This window comes from Chelon labrosus, assembly GCF_963514085.1.
Source record: "Chelon labrosus genome assembly, chromosome: 16".
Lineage (NCBI taxonomy): Eukaryota > Metazoa > Chordata > Actinopteri > Mugiliformes > Mugilidae > Chelon > Chelon labrosus.
The window spans coordinates 12008461-12029485 of record NC_140349.1 but is presented as its reverse complement, the minus strand read 5'-3'; the positions used below and the strand labels follow the sequence as shown (position 1 = coordinate 12029485).

At 39.5% G+C, this 21025-nt stretch overlaps 2 protein-coding genes across 2 annotated transcripts in view; one reads left to right on the top strand and one right to left on the bottom strand.

The window, feature by feature from the left end:
- Positions 1-7741, top strand: part of LOC311501378 (ras/Rap GTPase-activating protein SynGAP-like) — a gene marked incomplete at its 5' end in the record, with an annotated part of 38747 nt that extends 31006 nt beyond the window's left edge. Inside the window, 3 exons of the mRNA XM_084563147.1 lie at positions 792-1003; positions 4060-4132; positions 6544-7741. Coding sequence (XP_084419273.1) covers positions 792-1003; positions 4060-4132; positions 6544-6582 — 324 coding nt within the window. The 3' untranslated portion in view covers positions 6583-7741. The remainder of the gene's footprint in view (positions 1-791; positions 1004-4059; positions 4133-6543) is intronic.
- Positions 7742-13293: 5552 nt separating this feature from the next.
- Positions 13294-15735, bottom strand: LOC311501052 (relaxin-3 receptor 1-like; the record flags this gene model as incomplete). The annotated part of the gene is made up of 1 exon (XM_084562708.1): positions 13294-15735. One exon carries the CDS (start codon positions 15733-15735, stop codon positions 14527-14529), a length of 1209 nt encoding a protein of 402 aa, XP_084418834.1. The 3' UTR covers positions 13294-14526.
- Between the last annotated feature and the right edge of the window lie 5290 nt (positions 15736-21025).

Genomic DNA, 21025 nt, shown 5'->3' with positions numbered 1-21025 from the left:
AAATGAGGCATTACGCATTAATTAGTGAACTTTAGACTAGTTTTACTTATGCTAAGCTGAGAACCTACAAGCTTTAAGTCTGGGTATGTCCACCATCGTGTTCCAATCTTATTTTTATGCAAAGTTTCAAAGTGCACAAAAAAATATATGGTTAAAAATGACTACTTATAGAGAGCTGGGATAGGCTACAACGCCCACGACCCTCCAGACAACAAGCAGTTACAGAAATGGAATGAATGAATGATTACCTATAGTCAGCCTCCATATGAGCTGTGTTCTTCTCAAGGTTTCCTCCTGTTAAAAGGGAGTTTTTCCTTGCCACCATCGTCTTCATGCTTGCTCTGGGGGTCTCAGGCCGGGTTTTGTAAAGCGTCTTGAGACAATTTGTGTTGTTACTGACGCTATATAAATAAAACAAAAAGCATTAAAAGCAGAAATTATAGAAAAAAAAAAAAGATTTTCATGAAAAAAACACTCTTATAGATCAAGTGTATACAATCCAAACCGTAAAGTATGCACACAGAGGTGACAGCAGAATATACTAGAGCTTTCACACAGTCAGATAGTGGCTGCATGCATAAAAACAGTGCATTACTTACTGACAATATTGAAATTGATGGTTGCACACATTTAGCCTCGTCTAATTCCACTGCAACTTCCTCTGCATATTCATCCAACTTGCCGCTTAGCCTAACGACAGCTGTACAACAAAGCAGCGCTCGTGTCTCAGGCCTATTTCTGAACACCGGCAATGCCACCCGTAACGCGACGCCGTTTCATTCGTCTTTCAGGTGAGAGAATACGAAGAAGAAATCCATTCCTTGAAGGAGCGGCTGAAGATGTCTCATCGTAAACTCGAAGAATACGAGCAGAGACTCCTGTCGCAGGAGCATCAGACAAACAAGATCCTGCAGCAGTATCAAAACCGCCTGGAAGACAGCGAGCGCCGCCTCAAGCAGCAGCAACTGGAGAAGGACTCTCAAATCAAAGGCATCATCCACAGGTGATTAGCTTTCAGGATGAACTACAGCTGGCAGAAATGAAGCTGTGCCAGTCACTGCTTGACTCCATCTTTTATGTTTCCAGATGAGCCACACACAAGTGCAACCACGTCTCTCTACGTAACTATGAAAGCACTTCAGTAAAGATTAAAATTTACACTGTCATATTATGATTATACCTAACTGAAGTGGAATCAAAATGGTGCATTTACCATGGAGATACTCAGTGTTGTTACTCTGCTTCTACTGACGTGACCTGGCGAGGCGATACCTGTTCACTTTAATCTGTTTTTGCTGTTGCTTGAAAGTTGCAGCATAAATCTATACATATACAAGTAGTTAAACACAACTTCAGAGACTCTCATGCCAAGTAAATGTGGTTCAAAATGTTGACCAGCTTCACACTTTTGTTTTTTCAAAGAAATGCTTTTGGTCAGTCAATTTTTTTTCCACACAAGTATAACTATTATTATGTCACATGTATCCGATTTTAAAGAAATCATAGAAGAAGAGTTACTTAGCGTAGCTTAGCACAAAGACTGGAAGCAGGGGGGATTCAAAATTGATCACCAGCTTCACATATGTTATTAAGAAATCACCTCCTTTTAAAGAAATACTTCAGACCTAATTCCAACCTTCACAAAATAGAATTTTATTCATTTTGTTTCTGTATCCAGGGGGCAGTTAGCATAGCTTAACATAGAGACTGGAAACAGATAACCTAGGTGTGCAAAAATTAAAACCCGCTTATTTTTACATTTTTGTTTCGTGGATTAAACAAATGAGTGACTACATGTTAATTAGTAGCCTTAATACATGCTGGCAATCTATATGCTAACATAATAACACCCTAGCTTTAGCTCTGTGCTTAAATGTACCCTGTGGAGTATTGTTTTAAACCAATACACACTATATTGCCAAAAGTATTCGCTCATCTGCCTTTACATGCATATGAATTTAAGTGACATCCCATTCTTAATCCATAGGGTTTAACATAATGTTGAACCACCCTTTGCAGCAATAACAGCTTCAACTCTTCTGGGAAGGCTTTCCACAAGGTTTAGGAGTGTGTTTATGGGAATTTTTGACCATTCTTCCAGAAGCTCATTTGTGAGGTGAGACACTGACGTTGGACGAGAAGGCCTGGCTCACAGTCTTCGCTCTAATTCATCCCAAAGGTGTTTTGTCGGGTTGAGGTCAGGACTCTGTGCAGGCCAGTCAAGTTCTTCCACACCAAACTCGCTCATCCATGTCTTGACGGACCTTGCTTTGTGCACTGGTACGCATCCTTTGCATTGTGATGTATGGCTTGGATGCAGCTGCTTGGTCTGAACACACTGTTCCAGAGCTAATCTGAAGGCCACATGAAGTTTGGAGGTCTGTAGCGATTGACTCTACAGAAAGTTGGCGACCTCTGTGCACTATGCGCCTCAGCATCCAGTGACCCCACTCTGTCTTTTTACATGGCCACTTTGTGGCTGAGTTGCTGTCGTTCCCAATCACTTCCACTTTGTTATAATACCACTGACAGTTGACTGTGGAATATTTAGTAGTGACGAAATTTCATGACTGGACTTGTTGGACAGGTGGAATCCTATCACAGTACCACGCTGGAATTCACTGAGCTTCTGAGAGCGACCCACTCTTTTACAAATGTTTGTAGGAGCAGTCTGCATGCCTAGGCGCCTGATTTAATATACCTGCAGCCATGGAAGTTATTGGGACACCTGAATGCAATTATTTGGATGGGTGAGTGAATACTTTTGGCAATATAGTATATTTGCGTATGTGGAACATGACGTTGAGAAATGGAAACACGAGCTCACAAAAGTCCAACATAGAGTATTGTAAAGAGGTTTCTATTCCAGGCTGTGAGGCTAAATTGTTGATTGTCGATTAAAAACTTGCCGAGCCTGTAAAAATAGCTCCAGACTAAACAATCGAATCTGTCTGAAGGGATGAGACTTTAACGATCAACACTAATAGGAATGCATCTTTTTAATCGTGTTTTCTAAATTTGAAGCATCTTGTCACGCCCTCCTCTGCACTGGTTTAATGGGTCCCTGCTTCCTGGGAATTCTGATTAAAATTTGGGAGACGTTTAGATGTAAATGTGGCCGTATGCTGGTTCCCATGCTTATAGGAGATCCACTAAACACTGTATTATTCTGAAGCTCCATTAGTGGTCAAAAACTCCACAGGGCACCTTTAACTTACAGACGGTAGAGCGGCATAGATCTTCATGTCCAACTTTTTTAGACATAAAGCAAATAAGTGTGGATCACAAAAGGTTAAACTATTCCTTTTAGTGGCTCATGTAAACATCATGCCCATGAGAATTATAATAGAAACCTGTCACAGGGTCGAGTCTTGTTTCTTTGAAGTTAGGTTGTTCGTCTCCATAGTCGGTGTGTTGCCTACAAGTAAACGGTGACGCCATCTGCACGCCGCCACTGTGGAGAAGCAGAAAAGTAAGGGCAAGACCCCGTTCACAACAGTTCATTGCATGGTTTCTATGTTGATACTCTTGTCAGCTTCTCTAAACTGGGGGTGTGCTGACCCAACATCTACTGTAATAAATACACTGACTATGGATAAGTACCCCATACAACCCCACTTCAAACACTTAACTATCCCTTTAAACACAGAAGGAACCAAACACGATTAATTCTGACCACACTTGGAATAAATGAAGTGGGATTAATATCTAACGAAGTGCTTGTGCACCACATTAGATTCCTTTGTGAAAGCCAACATCCGTATAAAGAGCTCACATGCCATCTCATTTGGTAGAGGTCCTACTAATAGATGGGTGCACACTTCACTCATTTCACAAGTTCTCTATCTCAACAGCTGAATCTGAACTACCCAACCCGGGCCCGAAGGCAGCTCAGATTCAGCTTCTCAAGAAGCTCCGAGGATAGCTGAATGTCTTAAACATGTCAGGATCTTAATATCATCATATGGCCGCATAATCATACAGTAAAACTGAAGAACACCGGCTCCGTAATTCTATTCTTGTCAACCGGTATGTTTGTTTCTATTTCCCTGTTGTCAGACTCATGGCTGTGGAAGATGAGCTGAGAGGGGGTGCCATTCCTGATATTAAGCCTCGAATCCTCACAGACCAGGTTTGTGCCTGTGTCTACATCTTTTATCATCCCTATTCGCTAAACCAGTCATGTCCTAAAACAGCTTGCTTCATTCTTGCATCATATCTAGAGCATTTGCCAAAGCCAGAGCAGGGAGGGGAAAAAAATAAGTTTGTAGCCGTCATACACATCACCTACTCCCATCTTTAGAAAAAAAAAAAAAATACATTTATGTCACATGTGAACCAACATTTCACCATTTACTACACATCCCTTAGAGGAGAGCGACAACAGAGCCGCTCCTTAAAAATCGAGAGCTGGATCTGTGTACGGAGGTTAATTTAATGTGTCACCATGAAGTCCTCAACCCAAACTGAATATCTTATTTACCAGAAAAAGAGTATCGTTGTACCACGGAGCGAAATCATCATTAGAAAAACATCGACTCTGACTCACCAGCAGCGTCACAGCGATTCTTCGGAGCTCTGCTTCGTGAATACACCATGTGGGCTGAATTGTGACGCAGGTGAAGAGGCTGTGTGCGCCGCGTTCATGCCTAAATAAGTCGGGGGGGAGAAAAAAAACACAACATTTGCTATCCTTGAAATCCCCTGTCACCTTCTCTGCAGCTCTCAATACCAAGGGCAAATAGACAGAATTGCCTCTTGAAAACACAGACCATATATAGAGATGTCTGCACTGGTGGGCCTGCAGTGAGATTGCGCAGTTTTTTTTTTGTTTTGTTTTTTACACCAAACCAAATATGAGTGATGAGAATAAACATTCAAACTCTGCAGCCAAATTTAGAGTGTAGTAAAGCAGTTTAATTATGGATGAGAAGGATTTGTCTCCAAGCTGTAAAGTTGGCTCAAAGTACTCTCAGAAGTGCTTCTCATTCAAGGAGACTATATGTCTTCTTTGGATAAATCATTGAATCAAGATATAAACAATAAATTTGATGTATTTGCCAAGAATTAAAAGGTCAAGCTCATACTATATGGTACAGTGTGAAGCTACAGCCCGCAGATGGCTAGCTAGCCTGGCTCTGCCCAAATATCATCACGTATCTTGTTGAATTTGTACAAAAACTGTGGCTTCTGTGCTGGACTTCTCCGAACAATAACTAGACTCGTGTCTAAACTGGTTGCTTTGCCATAAAAGCTCAGGGAATCTGACAGACTCTGGCTTCCTGTTTCTAGCTAACCAAAGCTAACCGGTTACCATACAGACATGAGAGTGGCATCCGTCTTCTCATCTGAATCTTGCTTTACACTTTTACAAAAGAGCCTAAGGGAACATTTATAGTTTTGCGTCAGCTCTACGCTGTTGGTATAGTATGTAGCATACACCGAGCCTAATGTGCACCTCCCTGGAAATATAAAATGTTACGATCCAAGTGTTGCGCGATGGACTAATTGCAGTGGCGGTCTAGAATGCGTTTCCTCATCCACATCCCTCAATAGCTGGACAAACACACAAAAATTCACCTTTCTTCTGCCTTTTTACGCACCATCTACCCTGACATCTTTGTGTTTTGTTGCTTAACGCTCAGTAGCTCCCTCTTTAGTAGCTATGAAATACAGAGAATACTTAACACTGCTGACTAGCTGCCAGCTACGTACAAAATAGGCTACGTCGTAGACCCGTTATAGGTCTAGCCTGCGATGTTGTAAGCATTTACACCGATCAGCCACAACATTAAAACCACTGATGGGAGAAGTGAATATCATTGACCATCTTGTGACAATTCAGTGTTCTGCTGAGAAACTTTTGGACCTAGCATTCATTGGTGTGGATGTTACTTAGATATGTACCACCCACCTAGACCAGACCAGGCACCCCCACCCCATAGGAATGACAGGATGCAGCCTGACACAGGCACACACACACAAACGGATTAGGAACAACTCAAAAAACATGAAAAACAGCAGAAGGTGTTGACCTGGCCTCCAAATTCACTAGATCACTAGATCTGTGGGATGATCCACAGAGGCCCCTCCCCTCAACCCATAGGCCCAAAGGCCTCCACTAACAACACTCTGTTACCAGACACCACAGGACACCCTCAGAAGGCCCATGTCCATTCTCTGATGAGTCACAACTGTTTTGGAGACCTACACAATATTAGAAAGGTGGTCATAATACTATGCCTGATCGGTGTATACTTATATGCTGATGTGTCGGCATTGCTCTGTAATTGCTATGCTAAAATGCTTGCTGCTGTGTAGTCAGCTGTGTGGAGTTTCTATGTGCTTCAAACCATACTGCCTGAGTTTTACCTAGGGCACAGATCCACCGCAGGAATATAAACCTAGCTCCAGCTTAACTCTGTGCAGTCAAGTGAACAATGCCATTTACCCTAAAATATGGACCTTGTGCTTTAAACGTGCACCATCCTGATTTTATAAATGGAGGAAAGAGGTAATTTCATCTGTTTTCTCTCCCTTCAGTCTATCAGCCAAGGCTACGGTGGCCACCCAGGATCCTGACTGCCAGTTCCAAGGTGACCAGAATTCATGATGGTCACCCGAGTGTAAGAAGACTGACTTAAGATGCTCCTACAAAAAAAAAGACACAAACTAAACTAAAACACTTGAGACAAATAAAAAAAAAACATGAAGACAAAGTTCTGCAGTGGATCCAGCAGGACTACCAGAGGCATCATCTCACAACATTCTTACAAAAAAAAACTTTGCACATATTCAAACTTAGCCTGTACCAGAACCTGACAATCAGTCTAGTGTGAGGACCGACGTGTGCAGCGAAATCTCCTGCTCATGTTGACTGAAATATAAGCCAGTGCTACAACAAATGGCAATACTGTAACTAATGAGATTCTTTATTTAATTAGAACAAATAATAAGAGGAGGAGTGTAAAACTCTGGGGGGGATGGAGATGGATTCGTGATTTCCCCGGCTAATTGGCAGAATGGTTGCTTCTCACTTAAAAGCAGCCGCAGACAACATGTAAAAATTTTTTAAAAAAAGCATTTTTGAAAAGCACAACATCTCGTCATGGCAACAAGCACGCCGCTAAAGCGTTTGCCATCTACGATCCTCAGATGTAGGGCCCGAGCAAGTTTACTGTTTGGTTATCATGAAATCATTTAACATAATCGATGGTTACCATGACGATTTTTGCATCTTTTATAAAAAAAAAAGAAAAGAAAAAAGCCTTCCCATCTGAGAAGATGCCAAACAAGTCCTACAATCAATTTAAAACTGCTTTAAGTACAATCCGAATCCTCTCGTTGGTTTCCCTTTTCCTTCGGCACACAGTGTAAAAGCCTTGACTTTCAGTGTACAGAGGTATTTCTTAAAACTACTAAACCTTTTTAATCATGGACATAATAATCAGATGTGTTTTGTTCACTTTGTAATATCATGATGACGTATATACGACGTTTCAAAGCGGTGATACAAAGTGCTGTGCTACAAAACTGGTACAGAGATAATTGTGTGGAAAACACAAACTAAAGGGGCGCGCCACTGATATCACTCATTTTAATACAGCGTTATGATCTTTTGTTGCATTATGGGAATTATACGATTCACCATTTTTGAATCTTCAACTTGTACTAAAGGGTTTGCAGATATAAATTGCTGGAGTGCATTACCATTTGGATTTCATGTTTTATAAATTTCTTTCAACTTCTCAGACACGGCTCAGTAACTTTATACTTTTTAAAATCAGTGCTCGCCTGTGTGCCCTTTCACGGTCGGTTAACCTGAAAAAATATATAAATATATATATATATATATACATGAGGTCCCCAGCGTCCCAGGCGTTCACGTTTTGCATTTTCATTACTTATCTCTTCAGGCTTTTGGAAAAAAAAACATGTTAACATTGCAGCGCGGCACTCTGTAACGCCGGTTTGAAAAAAAGTGCTATATACATAAATTTTTAATTATACACGAGACGCGCGCCTGGAAACAAATCATATTATAGCAAGTAGTGAAAAACTCATCTGTTGTTTTGAATGTTTCTGAAGCATAGGTGTGCAACAGTTCTGCATGTGCTTTTTAAACGCAAGGATGAGTAAGTCAGTTTGCTGTCAGATATTAATCTAATGTACAAAAAAACTAAAAATAAAAGTAAAAAAATAAAAAAATAGACACAGCTTTCATATCGGAGGGCATCTTTTTTATCCAGCCTGCTGACTCTTCCAGGTTTCTAGATTTATTTATTTTTTGTTGTTTTTCCCAGAAGAGAGTGGCATTCAGCCTTTTGCATTATACAACGTGGAAGTACAGAGAGAAATCACAGACTGACAAAAAGAGTTGAGACAGTGGAAACAACCGAACAATAAGAAGTATAAAAGCAGGGATATGTAGTATATGTGCATAGGATTTGACTGCCTTACAGTCTGTGCCACAGGGCCTAAAATAACAATGCCAGTACAAAAAAAATAAAAAAATGTAAATTTTGTATATTAAATGTCTTTTTTTTTTTTTCTTTCTTTTTTGTAGTCAGGTGATGAATTAATAAGCAGTGTGTTGGTTAACTCTGTATGTTAGTCAGAATCTAGGGATGCACCGAAAATCTTCGGCCAAAAAAACGAAAATGCACTTTTGGGCCATTTTCGGCCGAAAATTGCTGCGGTTGTTGCTTGCATCATCACAACAGCCTGTTTCGGCGATAAATTTTCAGAAAGTGCATGAGTGACTCTTATCGCCGAAACAACATGTGCAAGCAACAACCGCAGCAATTTTCGGCCGAAAATGGGCCGAAAGTGCATTTTCGGTTTTCAGCCTAAAATTTTCGGTGCATCCCTATCAGAATCATTTACATTACAGATTTCATGGTTGATATAATTTATCTTAACCTCTTGCCTTTAAAAAGACATTTTCTTTCAAGATAAATATCGATGATACAAAGTTAAATGTTTATGTTACCAGAAATGTATAAAATAGCTTCATGTATATCTATTCTTATATGTAAAATGTATTCAAATCAAGGGTAGGCCTTCAGGCATGTTGAAGTTGTGGTTAAATAAAATAAAATAAAATAAAATAAATACCTATATTATTAAAACTCTTAATGCTGCAATCCAGAAACTACATTACTTTGGGTGTGACTGCGTTCATGGGATGGAGAGACGATTTCTGTTCGAGACATCAACGCTAAAAGCCTTTGTTGTGCTGCCAAAACAGCAGTGGTGCTTTCAACGATGCTGGATTGCAGTTTTAAGGGGTCTTCTTTTGAAAATATGCGTATATTTATTTGGCCTGCATTGCAATACAGTATTTTGAAATGTTAGACTGCACTTCTGTTTCAACTTTACAGGAACACATAATCTCTTTTCAAGACATAAATATTATAGTATATACCCATGTATTATTGAAACTTTATATTAGCTGCAGGGGTACGGTGTGCTACCTCTGAAATCATGCCATCGTTACAAGAATGCACCATTCTCTGTTGGAATCAAGGATCCTTGTCTGCTTTATACCACGACCTGAGAGGATGCTTTATTCCATTTGGCTACAAAAACCGCTGTTTATTTAAGAGACGATACTAAAACGTATAAAAGTTATAATTTTGCTTCTAACCTGGATGGAAAAATATGTTTCGGTTTGCTTGTTTATTGCTATTTTTGGATTTTCTGTGCACAACTTTTGTCATCACGGGGCCATTTCTAAAGTTCGACGTGTTTACTATTGTATTTAAGTGCCGTTACCATTACAGTCACACGGATCTCCTTTTAATTATGGGATGAGATTGATTGTGTTCCAGGTATTAGTCAGACTCTCAGGTGTTAAAAGGAACACAAGAGATAACTTTTAATATATTTTAAATCCGAATGCGCAGAATACAGAATCGCAAATGTTTGTGAAGAGAGAATTAAAGTTAAATATAGTTCAGAGAGTAATTTCTTTTATTCTGGTAGGCTCCTGGCCCTCATCTCTTTTATTATATGTTACATAAGGGTTTCTATTCTTGGTCCCAATGAAAAAAATGTAACAAATGCCCCACATTAGTAAATGTTGATGGTGAATATTATATAAAATGCTATTGAAGAAGTGCTTTATGTTTAATGATTACATTTTACAGTGTACAAAGGAGGGATTAACTGCTGCTTTGCCACAGCTAAAGCAGGACCTAATAAATGAAATTATATATTATGTTTCTAAAATGGATGTATAGCGTTTAGGGATGAAACTAAATATTTTTCTCGGCAGCTATTACTCTGCACAATTGACCTGCTGTGTCACAAATATATATATAAATAGTTGGTTGGGGTTTCTGACTTGAATTAGGCCTACTGGATGTAACTCCTTAATTTACTTGACGTTTCTTTTGAAATAAGCCATGCCCCATTGATAAGCCATACCCTCCAGTCCCCTGATGTTGTATGGTGGATGTTTAATGTTGGTAGTTTTATTTATAATGGTAGTTATTATAGGTATGATTGCGCTTGTAATTATTATTATGATTATTATTATTATTATTAGTGTAAGTATACTTGATTGATATGATTTTGGTTTTGTTTGAACAAAGGGAATGTATTCATTTTTCAGGTGATTTTTTTCTGAGTGATTTAAATAAATTAATAAATCCCTAATGGAGGATCTGTTATTTAAAGTGAGACAAGTGAACCGTAAGAAGGGTTACATTGCATTTGGGTTGTACATCTACACTGGCTTTGTATTGAATATATATACATACAATGCATACACACTGTCTGTATATACATCGATCAGGCATAACATTATGATCACTGACAGGAGAAGTAAATAACATTGACCATCTTGTGATAATTCAATGTTCTGCTGGGAAACATTTGGAAACAGTTTAGAGTTTCAAGTATCTGAAGTGTTGGTTATTTTGTCTGAGTCCAAAAACAGAGGTAAAAAGGACAGTGAGTACCAACACGGCCTCAAATGAATGCTAAGGCTGGATGTGTAAAAAGCCAAGTGTCTGCTAACAAGTTTGTCATAGCATATTCAGAAGATGATAAAATTATGTTGTGCCTGCTTTGCTGCCAAATGACAAATAGGATGATGATTCCTTAAAGGAGTGGTTTGACAAATTGGGAAATGTGCTGGCGAAGAGACAAAGACTGATGCAAGAGCAGTTGCCAGGCAATCGCTGGAGACAAGAGGATAAACAGTATGGCACATAGCCATGCAAAAAAAAAAATAAAAATAAAAATAAATAAAATTTCTTTGAATGGATTAAACAAATTTGATATGAAATGTCAGTTGGTGAGGTTGATGAGTGATAGAAGCCAGGTGCAATTGTTAGAATATTCTTAGCTCCTAACTAAGAGGAGGTTGCCAGTCTCTGGTCTTAAACGGGGGAGATTAAGATATAAAAGCTGCACTAATCAGTAGTTTTATATTAACAATGGTTCAAATGGATAGGTGTAACGCGAACAAGGTCACTCATAGTGACAAAGCCAGCAATTCCCCTCATCTCTACTGGGCATATTAGCATCTTTTAGCTCAGTGCTAATCAGTCTTCATGTTTTGAGCTACTGCAAACAGATGTCTTGAGAAAACTGACATACAAAAATAAGTTTTTTAGCAGTTAGCTGGGGAACACAGTAGAAAACAATTAAACTGTGCCAGAAACAGAACGAAAATGATTACGAATACGACAACAACATCAAATTAATGCTAATGTTGAATGTTGCTGTATGTGTAAATAGGCAAGAGGCTGCTCTGCCTGTCACTGAATAGTAGGAAAGTAACGCTGTGCATGTTTTACCACCAAAAGAAACTAATTAGTTGATGTTTCCTTAAAGGAATTCTTTGAAAAATTGACAAACACGCTTGCCAGAAAGATAAAGACCAATGCACCGAGAGCAGTAGCCAGGCAATCAAACATTTTTGAGGGGGGGCTCTTTTGTACAGATTAAACCAATTAGATCTAACGCGTTAATTGAGGAGCTTTGGAAGTGGTTGCAGACTCTTGTAGAGCCAGCTGCAGTGGTTTGAAGTCTTTGTGCTAAGCTAACTGACACGGGCTTCAGTGGGAGGCAAATATATTTATTTCCAAAAATACTCAACGTTCACTTTAATGTAAGACAGAGAACTGTCTATATTGGGGATGACTAATGTTCACTCCAGAAACGACAATAAAATAATATGACAAATGCAATAAGCATGGCAGCCGTGGCTGATTTTGGCAAAATACTAAACACGATTTCAGTTTTTTATTAAAAACAATCATCACCTCTTCAAAGATCTGGCAAAGAATGTGAGTTCAGTTCAGGATACAATATGTCTGGCCTCAAACCAGCTCGAGTGTTCCCTTAGTTCAACTTTAATGTGCCACACTAAAGTCTTCAGACATGCTGATATATTGCTGGAAACCTCAGCCGCTTCTTTATCCATCAAAGGGTGAAACATTTCCAGTCAAACCACAAGCCAACAAACAATGCTCCTCCTGTCAACTCACAACTTCACAGTGTCTCTGAATCATTTCCTTCATGTCATTTCTATGGCCGAGAGGGTGATGTGCCATCAGCTGCTCCCCATCAGAGATCTGCACGACGCAAAGCGACTGCACCCGGCCAACTGCCTGACAAGAAAAATGAAGGTGAATCAGCTTCACAGCTCCCACCGCTCCTTGAGTTTCCTCTCGGTAGCAATCCTTAGGGAGACTTATATACTTGCTATGTATTAATGGTTATAATGTGAACGTGTCTGCTGTACACCTTGTCTTCGCTGAGTCACGTTCTTCGGTTTGCCTTGGAAATGTCAGTGTGGCTCCATCAAATCTGGAGCAAAACACAGAACAGATTTCAGTGTCTTTAATTGATTTACTATGTACTGCCAAGGACTGTCAGAAGCAATTAATGGAGACTTAGCAGAAGTTCTTGATCAAATACAGCAGAAAGCAACAGGATGTTTAAGGCCACTATTAGAGATTCTGTTAGCGAATCCAGAGAAGAAAATAATGGAGCATTTTTAAGGAATAATTCTGTATTTTAGAAATTTTTTTGTACACGTTCTTATTTAGACATTAATAACAGTCTTGTGTCTGAACGTTAAATATGAAGCTGGATCCTGTGGAAAGACATAGGTTTAGTTGAAAGACTGTAAAAAGTGGAGGAAACAAAAGCTAAATCTCCAACTCTCAGGTTTTATTTATTCAATCAGGATTTTCATACCATAGCAAACATACATTACCTTCGCTAAGCTAACCTGCTGCTGCACGTGGCTGCATGTACTTATTTGCGGTCTTAACTTTCATATAATACCACACTCGCATTCGGCTCATTAAACTCTTGTTAAGACAGCAAATAAGCACATTTCCAAAAATATCCAATTTTTAAACTGCACTGAGTCAATAATAGGATTAAAAAAATATCTCAAACGAAGAGAATCCATGTTAGTGCTGCGAGTTTAGGCCTCTGTTATTTTTTAAAATTGACCAACAGCATCATCTTGTGGTACAGTGGATTCACAGAAGGCAGAATAGGGAGCTGGATTTTTCCATGCAGTCGCGCAGCATCTCTACATGTAGCGTTTAATCATACATTTGTGCGTTTTGCAGGGAAGAAAGATTTCAACATTTTTCTCTTTTGCAACAAAATGCTTTTTATTTGATCAAAACCGTACGGAAATCCCTCAAATAAGACGCGTCCCAATAAGTTTCTCCTGAATTCTAATGAGCCGTCTGAACATTATTCCTTTCCCTGAGGTGAGTGAGGAACACTGAGCAATAAGCAATAATGCAATACAAAGCAAAAAATTGTGGGTTGGGATCGGTTTTTATTTTCAGCGTGTATTTAAAATAGTGACAAAGATGTTTTAACAACTGGATCACCACGAGTTACACCAACAGCACAGCAGTATTCATTTTATCAAAACACTTGTACATACGTGTAGCAGACCACTGGACGGAGTTTTATGCTAGCGACACAAACAATGTGACGCTGTTCATGAATAAGAACCACAAAAGCAGAAAAAGTCTTCAACATATACGTACTGTACACCTTTACAGGGAGAAAGGTTCGTCTTTGTAAAGCACACGACCGAATCTCTTAAAACCATCCAGGTTACACTAAGAATAGTTTGTTGATGTGCCGTGAACTGTGATGAATGATTTGACGGTCTTGGTCAAGCTGCTGAAGCTATTCTTTAAATGCCGGTATTCAACCACTTGCAACTCATTTCTTTTCCCACCATATCAGAGAATAAACACTTGGTTAGACTAGTTCTCCCTTCAGGTGCTATTAAAGCACCAGCAAAAGAGGGAGACACGTGAACAGAGCAACATTCAAACCTCAAATGGTGGAAAACAACGTGGAATTAGGATGGAAATACCACATCTTTGTTAGTTTCATCCAGCTGTTTTTTTTAAGCAGGTGCATGGAAATGATTATGCAAAATAGTTACAACCAGCTGAGGAAATTGTATAATAACTGCGACAGGCTTTACCCTTACCAGTACGTACTCATCAGTGTGTTACGGCTTTACATAGGGGACACTGCAGCTGGAAGCCTTGTCAGCGGTGCACAACTCACTTCAGTTTGCGATGTCTGGCTATACAAGTTGTTGAGAGGAATACCTATCTGCCTAGCTTGCCCCGACCCCTCCTCTGAGTTATAGCTATAGGGCATCTTGGACATAATAGCCAGGCTCAGTTTGAAGAGCACATTATGGAGAGCCAGGCGGTATTCTTTTCTAACCAAACAGTAGATGACAGGGTTGAAGCAGCTGCTGGTGAAAGCCAAACAGTTTGCCAGGGGGAAAAAATAAGTTTGAGCCGAGAGGAACGAGGAGCTGATATCAACGATGTCGAGTTGGATCATGACGCTCCAAAGCGTGAGGACGTTGTATGGGAACCAGCAGACGCAGAACGACAGCACCACCACCGCCACGGACTTTGTAATATCAGCCTTTCGCCGAGAGTTGCCGCCTTTCAGTTTGTGCCGGCACAGGAAGCGCAGCAGAAGCAGGTAGGAGAGGATGATGGTGGCGTAGGGCAGCAGGAATCCCAGCACCAGTCGCAGGAGCTGGTTTATTCCGAGCCAGGCTGTACCATCTGGGAAACGGAGCAGGCATGCTGTGTCGTTGCCACTGCCCACACGGCTCAGGTCTGCAAACACGGCTCGAGGAGCCGCTGCTATGAGCGCTCCAGCCCAGATAAAGGCCGTGACCACCGGAGAAGTGCATGTTCTACTGCACAGGGAAGCAGTGGGTCTCAGAGCGGTTGCCACATAGCAGTAACGGGTCACGCTCATGGCCGTCAGGAAAAAGCAGCTAGCAAACACATTCAGCCCAGTGAGTAAGGACACAGCCTTGCATGTGGCTAAGCCAAAAGGCCAACTGTAGTCGAGCGCTATGTCCACAGCCCAAAACGGCAGGGCCAGGGAAAACAGAAGGTGAGCCAAAGCTAGGTTGAAAACAAAGAAATTGATTGTGCCCGTAGTGATGGTGCGAGTGGAATAAAGCAGGAACATGACCAACAAATTCCCCAACACTCCGGCTGTAGCCACAATACAGTACACCACAGAGATGACTATTCTTAGCCAGGGAGATCCATCATCAATAATCTCCAGCCCATCGACAATACTTGTGTTGTTAAAAATCAGCTGAGAGCTATTACACAGAGGGCCTACACGGCAGGCATTCAGGATGTGGCTCAAGTACTCAAGTCTCTTCAAGTCAGAGTTTGACATGTTGCTACCCTGGAGGTCCCTCTGGTGACCGTGAAGTTTGTCCTGAAGATGCCGAGATGTTTCCACTTCTGGCGGTGTGTTTAATAGACGGCTGTCATCTGTCTGCTGCAAGGATAGGGGAAACTATTATGACATAATAGGCGCTGTAGCTTATGACTAAATAAGTTGATTATCTTTGTCAGATAAACAAATTACACTGAAGTGTTACCCGCAGAGTTGGACAATCAAATTTAGATGTCAAAGAATCAACGAGGAAATATTAATGTAAAGTCATTAAACTAATCTGAAGTGGAAAAGACTGTCAGAGGTCCACCACTTTTCAATCAAGCACTCATACAGTCGACCGGTGACCACAATTAAGAATGCAATCAAGCATTTGGGTTGTTTATATACACATTATATGTATTATTAGTATCATCATGTATGTGCCACATAAGTGAGAGAAGGAAGGTCTTTTAAGGAATTTATTTCAACATGAAATATAATATAAAACATATAACAAACATTCATGATAGTTTAACCATGGCGATAATTGTCTTTAAGATGAAACCTCAAGATTAATCAGGGTTTTTATTAATCAGTTCATTCTTTCCATTTCTTCACAGATCCTAGTTTCTTAATTTGAATAAACTATGCTAAACAATTATTGACTTTATTGTGTAACTGATGAACAGATCAAAACCTGTTATTTATAACGAGGAATTAGTTGATCCAGATTTTATTTAAGAATTTCTATATCTATACACGTACATTAAGTATATCCAGTCTTTTGAAAAACTACCAAACCAGAGCCTCCACTCCCAGAGTCCTTTGGTTTCAAAGGATAATTATTAAGTAGTGCAATAATTAACTAATCTGAACTAATCTAATTTATAGAGTGACCTGTGGTTTCCCATTTACAGTGCACTCTAAGGCTTTAGACTGGAAACAAAATACCTTGACTGTGCATATTTAAGCTCTTTAGTCGTATTAATCATCCAGCTCAGTTTTTTATTCCCTTTCTAGACACATATTTTCAAGACTGAGAAGAAAAATAAAAAGTAAATCCTACCTGAATGTCAAAGTCTGGCAAATCTTCAGCAGGATTCTTTTTTGCAGGCACCAGCTCAGCTGCACGACACGAACAACAACAACATCGACAGCGTGGATGTCCCCCACCCTGAGACCATGCTCCACCCCCATCATGTGTTTTTAATCCTGCATATTCAGTATTACTTAAAATGGAGACACTCGAAAACCAGGAAACAAGTCGTGGAGAAGCGAAGATGCAGGGAGCAAAACTGGAATGAAAAGTACCTGACTCCATACCTGACTTATAATTGCCTTCAAAGTATGATTAAAAAAAAAATAAAAAATGGCCAAGCAACATGTGTCTAACTTTCACTGCTTGTTAGAGACATATAACAAATAACACATACTAATAAAATCTGCGTCATATCTTCCATATTTACTCCAAACTGTTTGGACATAACCTCTGAATGCATCATGAAACTTCCCAGACATTAAAGCAGTTGCAACATGTGACAGCATCTTAGCTGGTGCTACAGAAACATCATAGAGTTAAGTGACGATCATATAAGGTTATAGATGTTTTCCAAACCTTTTTACTTCCTGTATAAATGACATTAAGCAGATAAGAAGATGTTATTAAAAGGGTGAATTTAAATGTTTAATAACCCACCTCAATAAATAAAGTAGCAGCGGCTTTTATTCTGATTCTTTTTTAACTTCGATTGATTTCTTTTCCACCAGCTATTAATAACGTCTCTGAAAGGCAAATTTGATCTCAAAACATGTTCTCTTGCTGCCTAATATGTCTCATCCACTAACAGATTTTAGATTTCTTGGGAAACATTATTAAATGTCAACAATTTATCGTTTATCCTCGCAAAACTACATTTTAAATATTTACACATTCTTCTCTCACTCTCTCACACTCAGGAAGCTTAAATCCCACCATTTATTTCCCCACCATAAACACATTACACAAGGTTAATTAGCCTGTGCAGATCTGGGAGGTAACGGTGACTTTAACATATCGGCCGTGTTGTTAAAAGGCATTGCACACGGTGAAAAAAATAAGTCCATTTGTTTTGCTTATTTTTTTTTCTATTTATATCAGGGCCGTTACCTTCAAGATTAGATTGGGCAGCAGAGATGATGACCCATTATAAATTGTTGATAGTGGAAAGAACATAAGCCGTGAATGACTAAATTAGATTAGGATGGAAAAGGCGGAAGAGTGGGGAAATTGATTAATGCTGGCCTGTCCAAACGGGGGAATCATCATCATCAACTAGCCGAGAAAAACATGAGGTCCATGTCCATGTTTTCACCGCCAGCACGGTGCCACACAAACATGTTAATTACGACATGTATATCGCCTTCCATGACTTCATCTTGATTACGCTCTAATAAAAAGGTCCTGCACACAGTCTTCAGCATGCAACATTTTAGACCAGAAGCTTCACTAATTCTATAAACCAGCAGATTAATTACCGCTATTACTGCTGCTGGTCTGCTATTCAACAGCAAAAGGGTTTAAAATATATATAAAGGCTGTGTTTGATGTGAATTTATGTTTAGCACAATTACTTGAGCTGAGGTAGAGGGATTTGGCCTGCAGTTTCCCCATGTTTGCAGCAGTCTTAATGCTAAGCTAAGCTAAGCTAAGCTAACAATCTCCTGGCTCTAGTTTCATCTTCTGCATACAGGCCTTAGAGGCCCAGAAATGTTAAAGGTGTTTTTAACTGACCTCCCTTGCAATTATTTTATAATATATAACTATTATTTCAAGCCTCTCTAATAATTTCTTCTGTCATTTTCATTGCAACTTCTGGGTCTTTTGGGTCCTTATGTTTTAGCTTGATGAATTAAATGTACGAGGTTTTGTTCTGCGTTACAGTGCTGATCACTTTTACCAGCAAGACACTCGCAATGTTTATTAACTTCATATTAGTAAATGTGGTAGAACCTGGTGCCGTTATGTCCCCTAGACAATCTTACCCGAGACACAAAAGAAAATGCGATTCATCAGACCAGGCCACCTTCCTCCACTGCTCTGTAACCCAATTCTGATGCTCACGTGCCGACTGTAGGCACTTTCATCAGTGGATAGTGGTTAGCATGGGCACCATGACTGGCCTGTAGCTACACAGCCACATACAAAATAAACTGTGATGCAGTGTGTGTTCTGAAAACTTTTCTACCAGAACCAGCACCAACTTTTTGAGCAATCTGAGCCACGGTAGCGTATGTGTTGGATCGAACCACATGGGTCCAGACTTGGCTGTCCATGACCATATATTTGTGTTTTATTTACTTTCTTCTATGTACCTTTTTTTTTTTTTTTTAAACATATTTTGTTGTCTGTTGATTTGAAAAGGGCTATAGTAATAAATATTATTAATATTATTATATCCCTATCATTGACAGCTGCCATGATAACAAGATAATCACTGTGATCTGGCCAATGATTATGCCCACGTCATCATAATGTTATGACTGATCAGTGTATGACTTGGGTCATAAATATTTATGTATGCTTTAAGTTTCATCTACTGGTTGCTTCCAGTGTGTGCGCACAGATCGGTGCACGTCACCTGAGCTGAGCCTCAGGGAGCGGACAAGTGAATGCTCACAGGGACAGGACTTTGCTGCCACCCTTTGTAAAAACGATACACAACACTTCACAGTGTCCAGAAATTAGTGAGTGAGCCCTCTGGTGTCAAATGTCTGATCTGACAACGAGCGGTGGGAGCTCATTTGCATTTGTTCATTCTGAGATGGAGGATGTTGTTCATGGAAGAAATATACAAAATAAATAAATAAACACAAAGCAATAAATATGTAAAAATAAATGCTGACTCCCCGCTGTGCAACAGATTGGCGACTGACTCAAACTCTGGCAAAATACCACACATTTGGCAGATTATTACTTTTGCTGCTGTTGGTCAAGTTTCTGTTGCCACTCTGTTATTATTATATCTGTTGGAGGAGAGTGTTAAAATGAAAACAGATCACTGAAATACTGATATTTCACCTTCAAACCCTAAATAAAGTCTTGAAAAATATTTGACCTTGTTTTTTAAGAAGGTAACACAAAAGGCTTGACTGATCCTATTACATTTACAGTACTTGCAAGTTCACAGTGAAAAGAAAAGAAATGCTGATTGAATGAAGATCATAGTATTCAGCATTTGTTTAAAGTAAATGAGAAAGCTGCTGATTCAGCTGTGTTTTCATTTTGGAGGCTGTGGTTTGTAGTACTGTTGAATGGTATTGCGTTGCACATGTTCATATTATTTTGACAAACCCAGTTTAATCAGGAGGCTAGGCTAAATAACAAACATATTCAATGACTTCCTTCAGAACAACACTTGATTAATCACACTGATCACTTTTCAAGATCATAAGATTTTTAATCTTTCTAAGCACAAAACCACGCATTGCCGTATTGAACCAAGACCTCAAAGAGTACAAAATACATTCAATTAAAAGTATAACTGCTTGTATAATGCTAGAGTTAATGCACTAGTTTTATTATTATTTTTGTTATCACTAGCCGTTTAAGGCTTTAAATAGGTTCAGTCAAGACTTACAGGAAGCCATACAGCACATTTATATTTACACTTAGTTGCCAGTTAATTAGGCACACTAGTGAAAACGAATACATTCTGATATAACAGTAATATATCTTATAGCTTCATTAAGATTATAGTATTCACCATTTCTTTAAAATAACTGAGAAAGCTGTTGAATCAACTGTGTTATCATTTTGGAGGATGTGGTTTGTAGTAGCCTACTATTGAATTATATTGTTGTTGTTTATAGTCAGTAGGTTAAACTAAATAAAATAAACACTTGTTTTTAATTAAATTAAAGGCTACAGTTCAACAGCAACACAAACTACAACTACCACCCTTTCTTTTAGTGTAAACTCAATATTATAACAGTCATATGAATGCTTATTATTTAATAGTTCCACTAGTGTACCTAATGTTTTGGCATGTGAGTGTACGTTAAAAAAAAAAAAAAAAAAACTAACCGTTAATCTAAGCTAACAGTTCCGCGCGCGCCCACCGGTCACCTCAGAGTCCAGCAGTGTGTGGTGCTGTCTGCGCCGCGCGCACGCAGAGATCACTGGTCCCGCTTGTTATTAACGTTAATAACGTTATCTCTCGCGTCACTCATGTCCCCAACAACGACGGGCTGCTGCTGCTGTTGCTGCTGCTGCTGCTGCTGCTGCAGAGGAGCCGGAGGACGGGACTGCGGTTCAGGTGCACGGCTG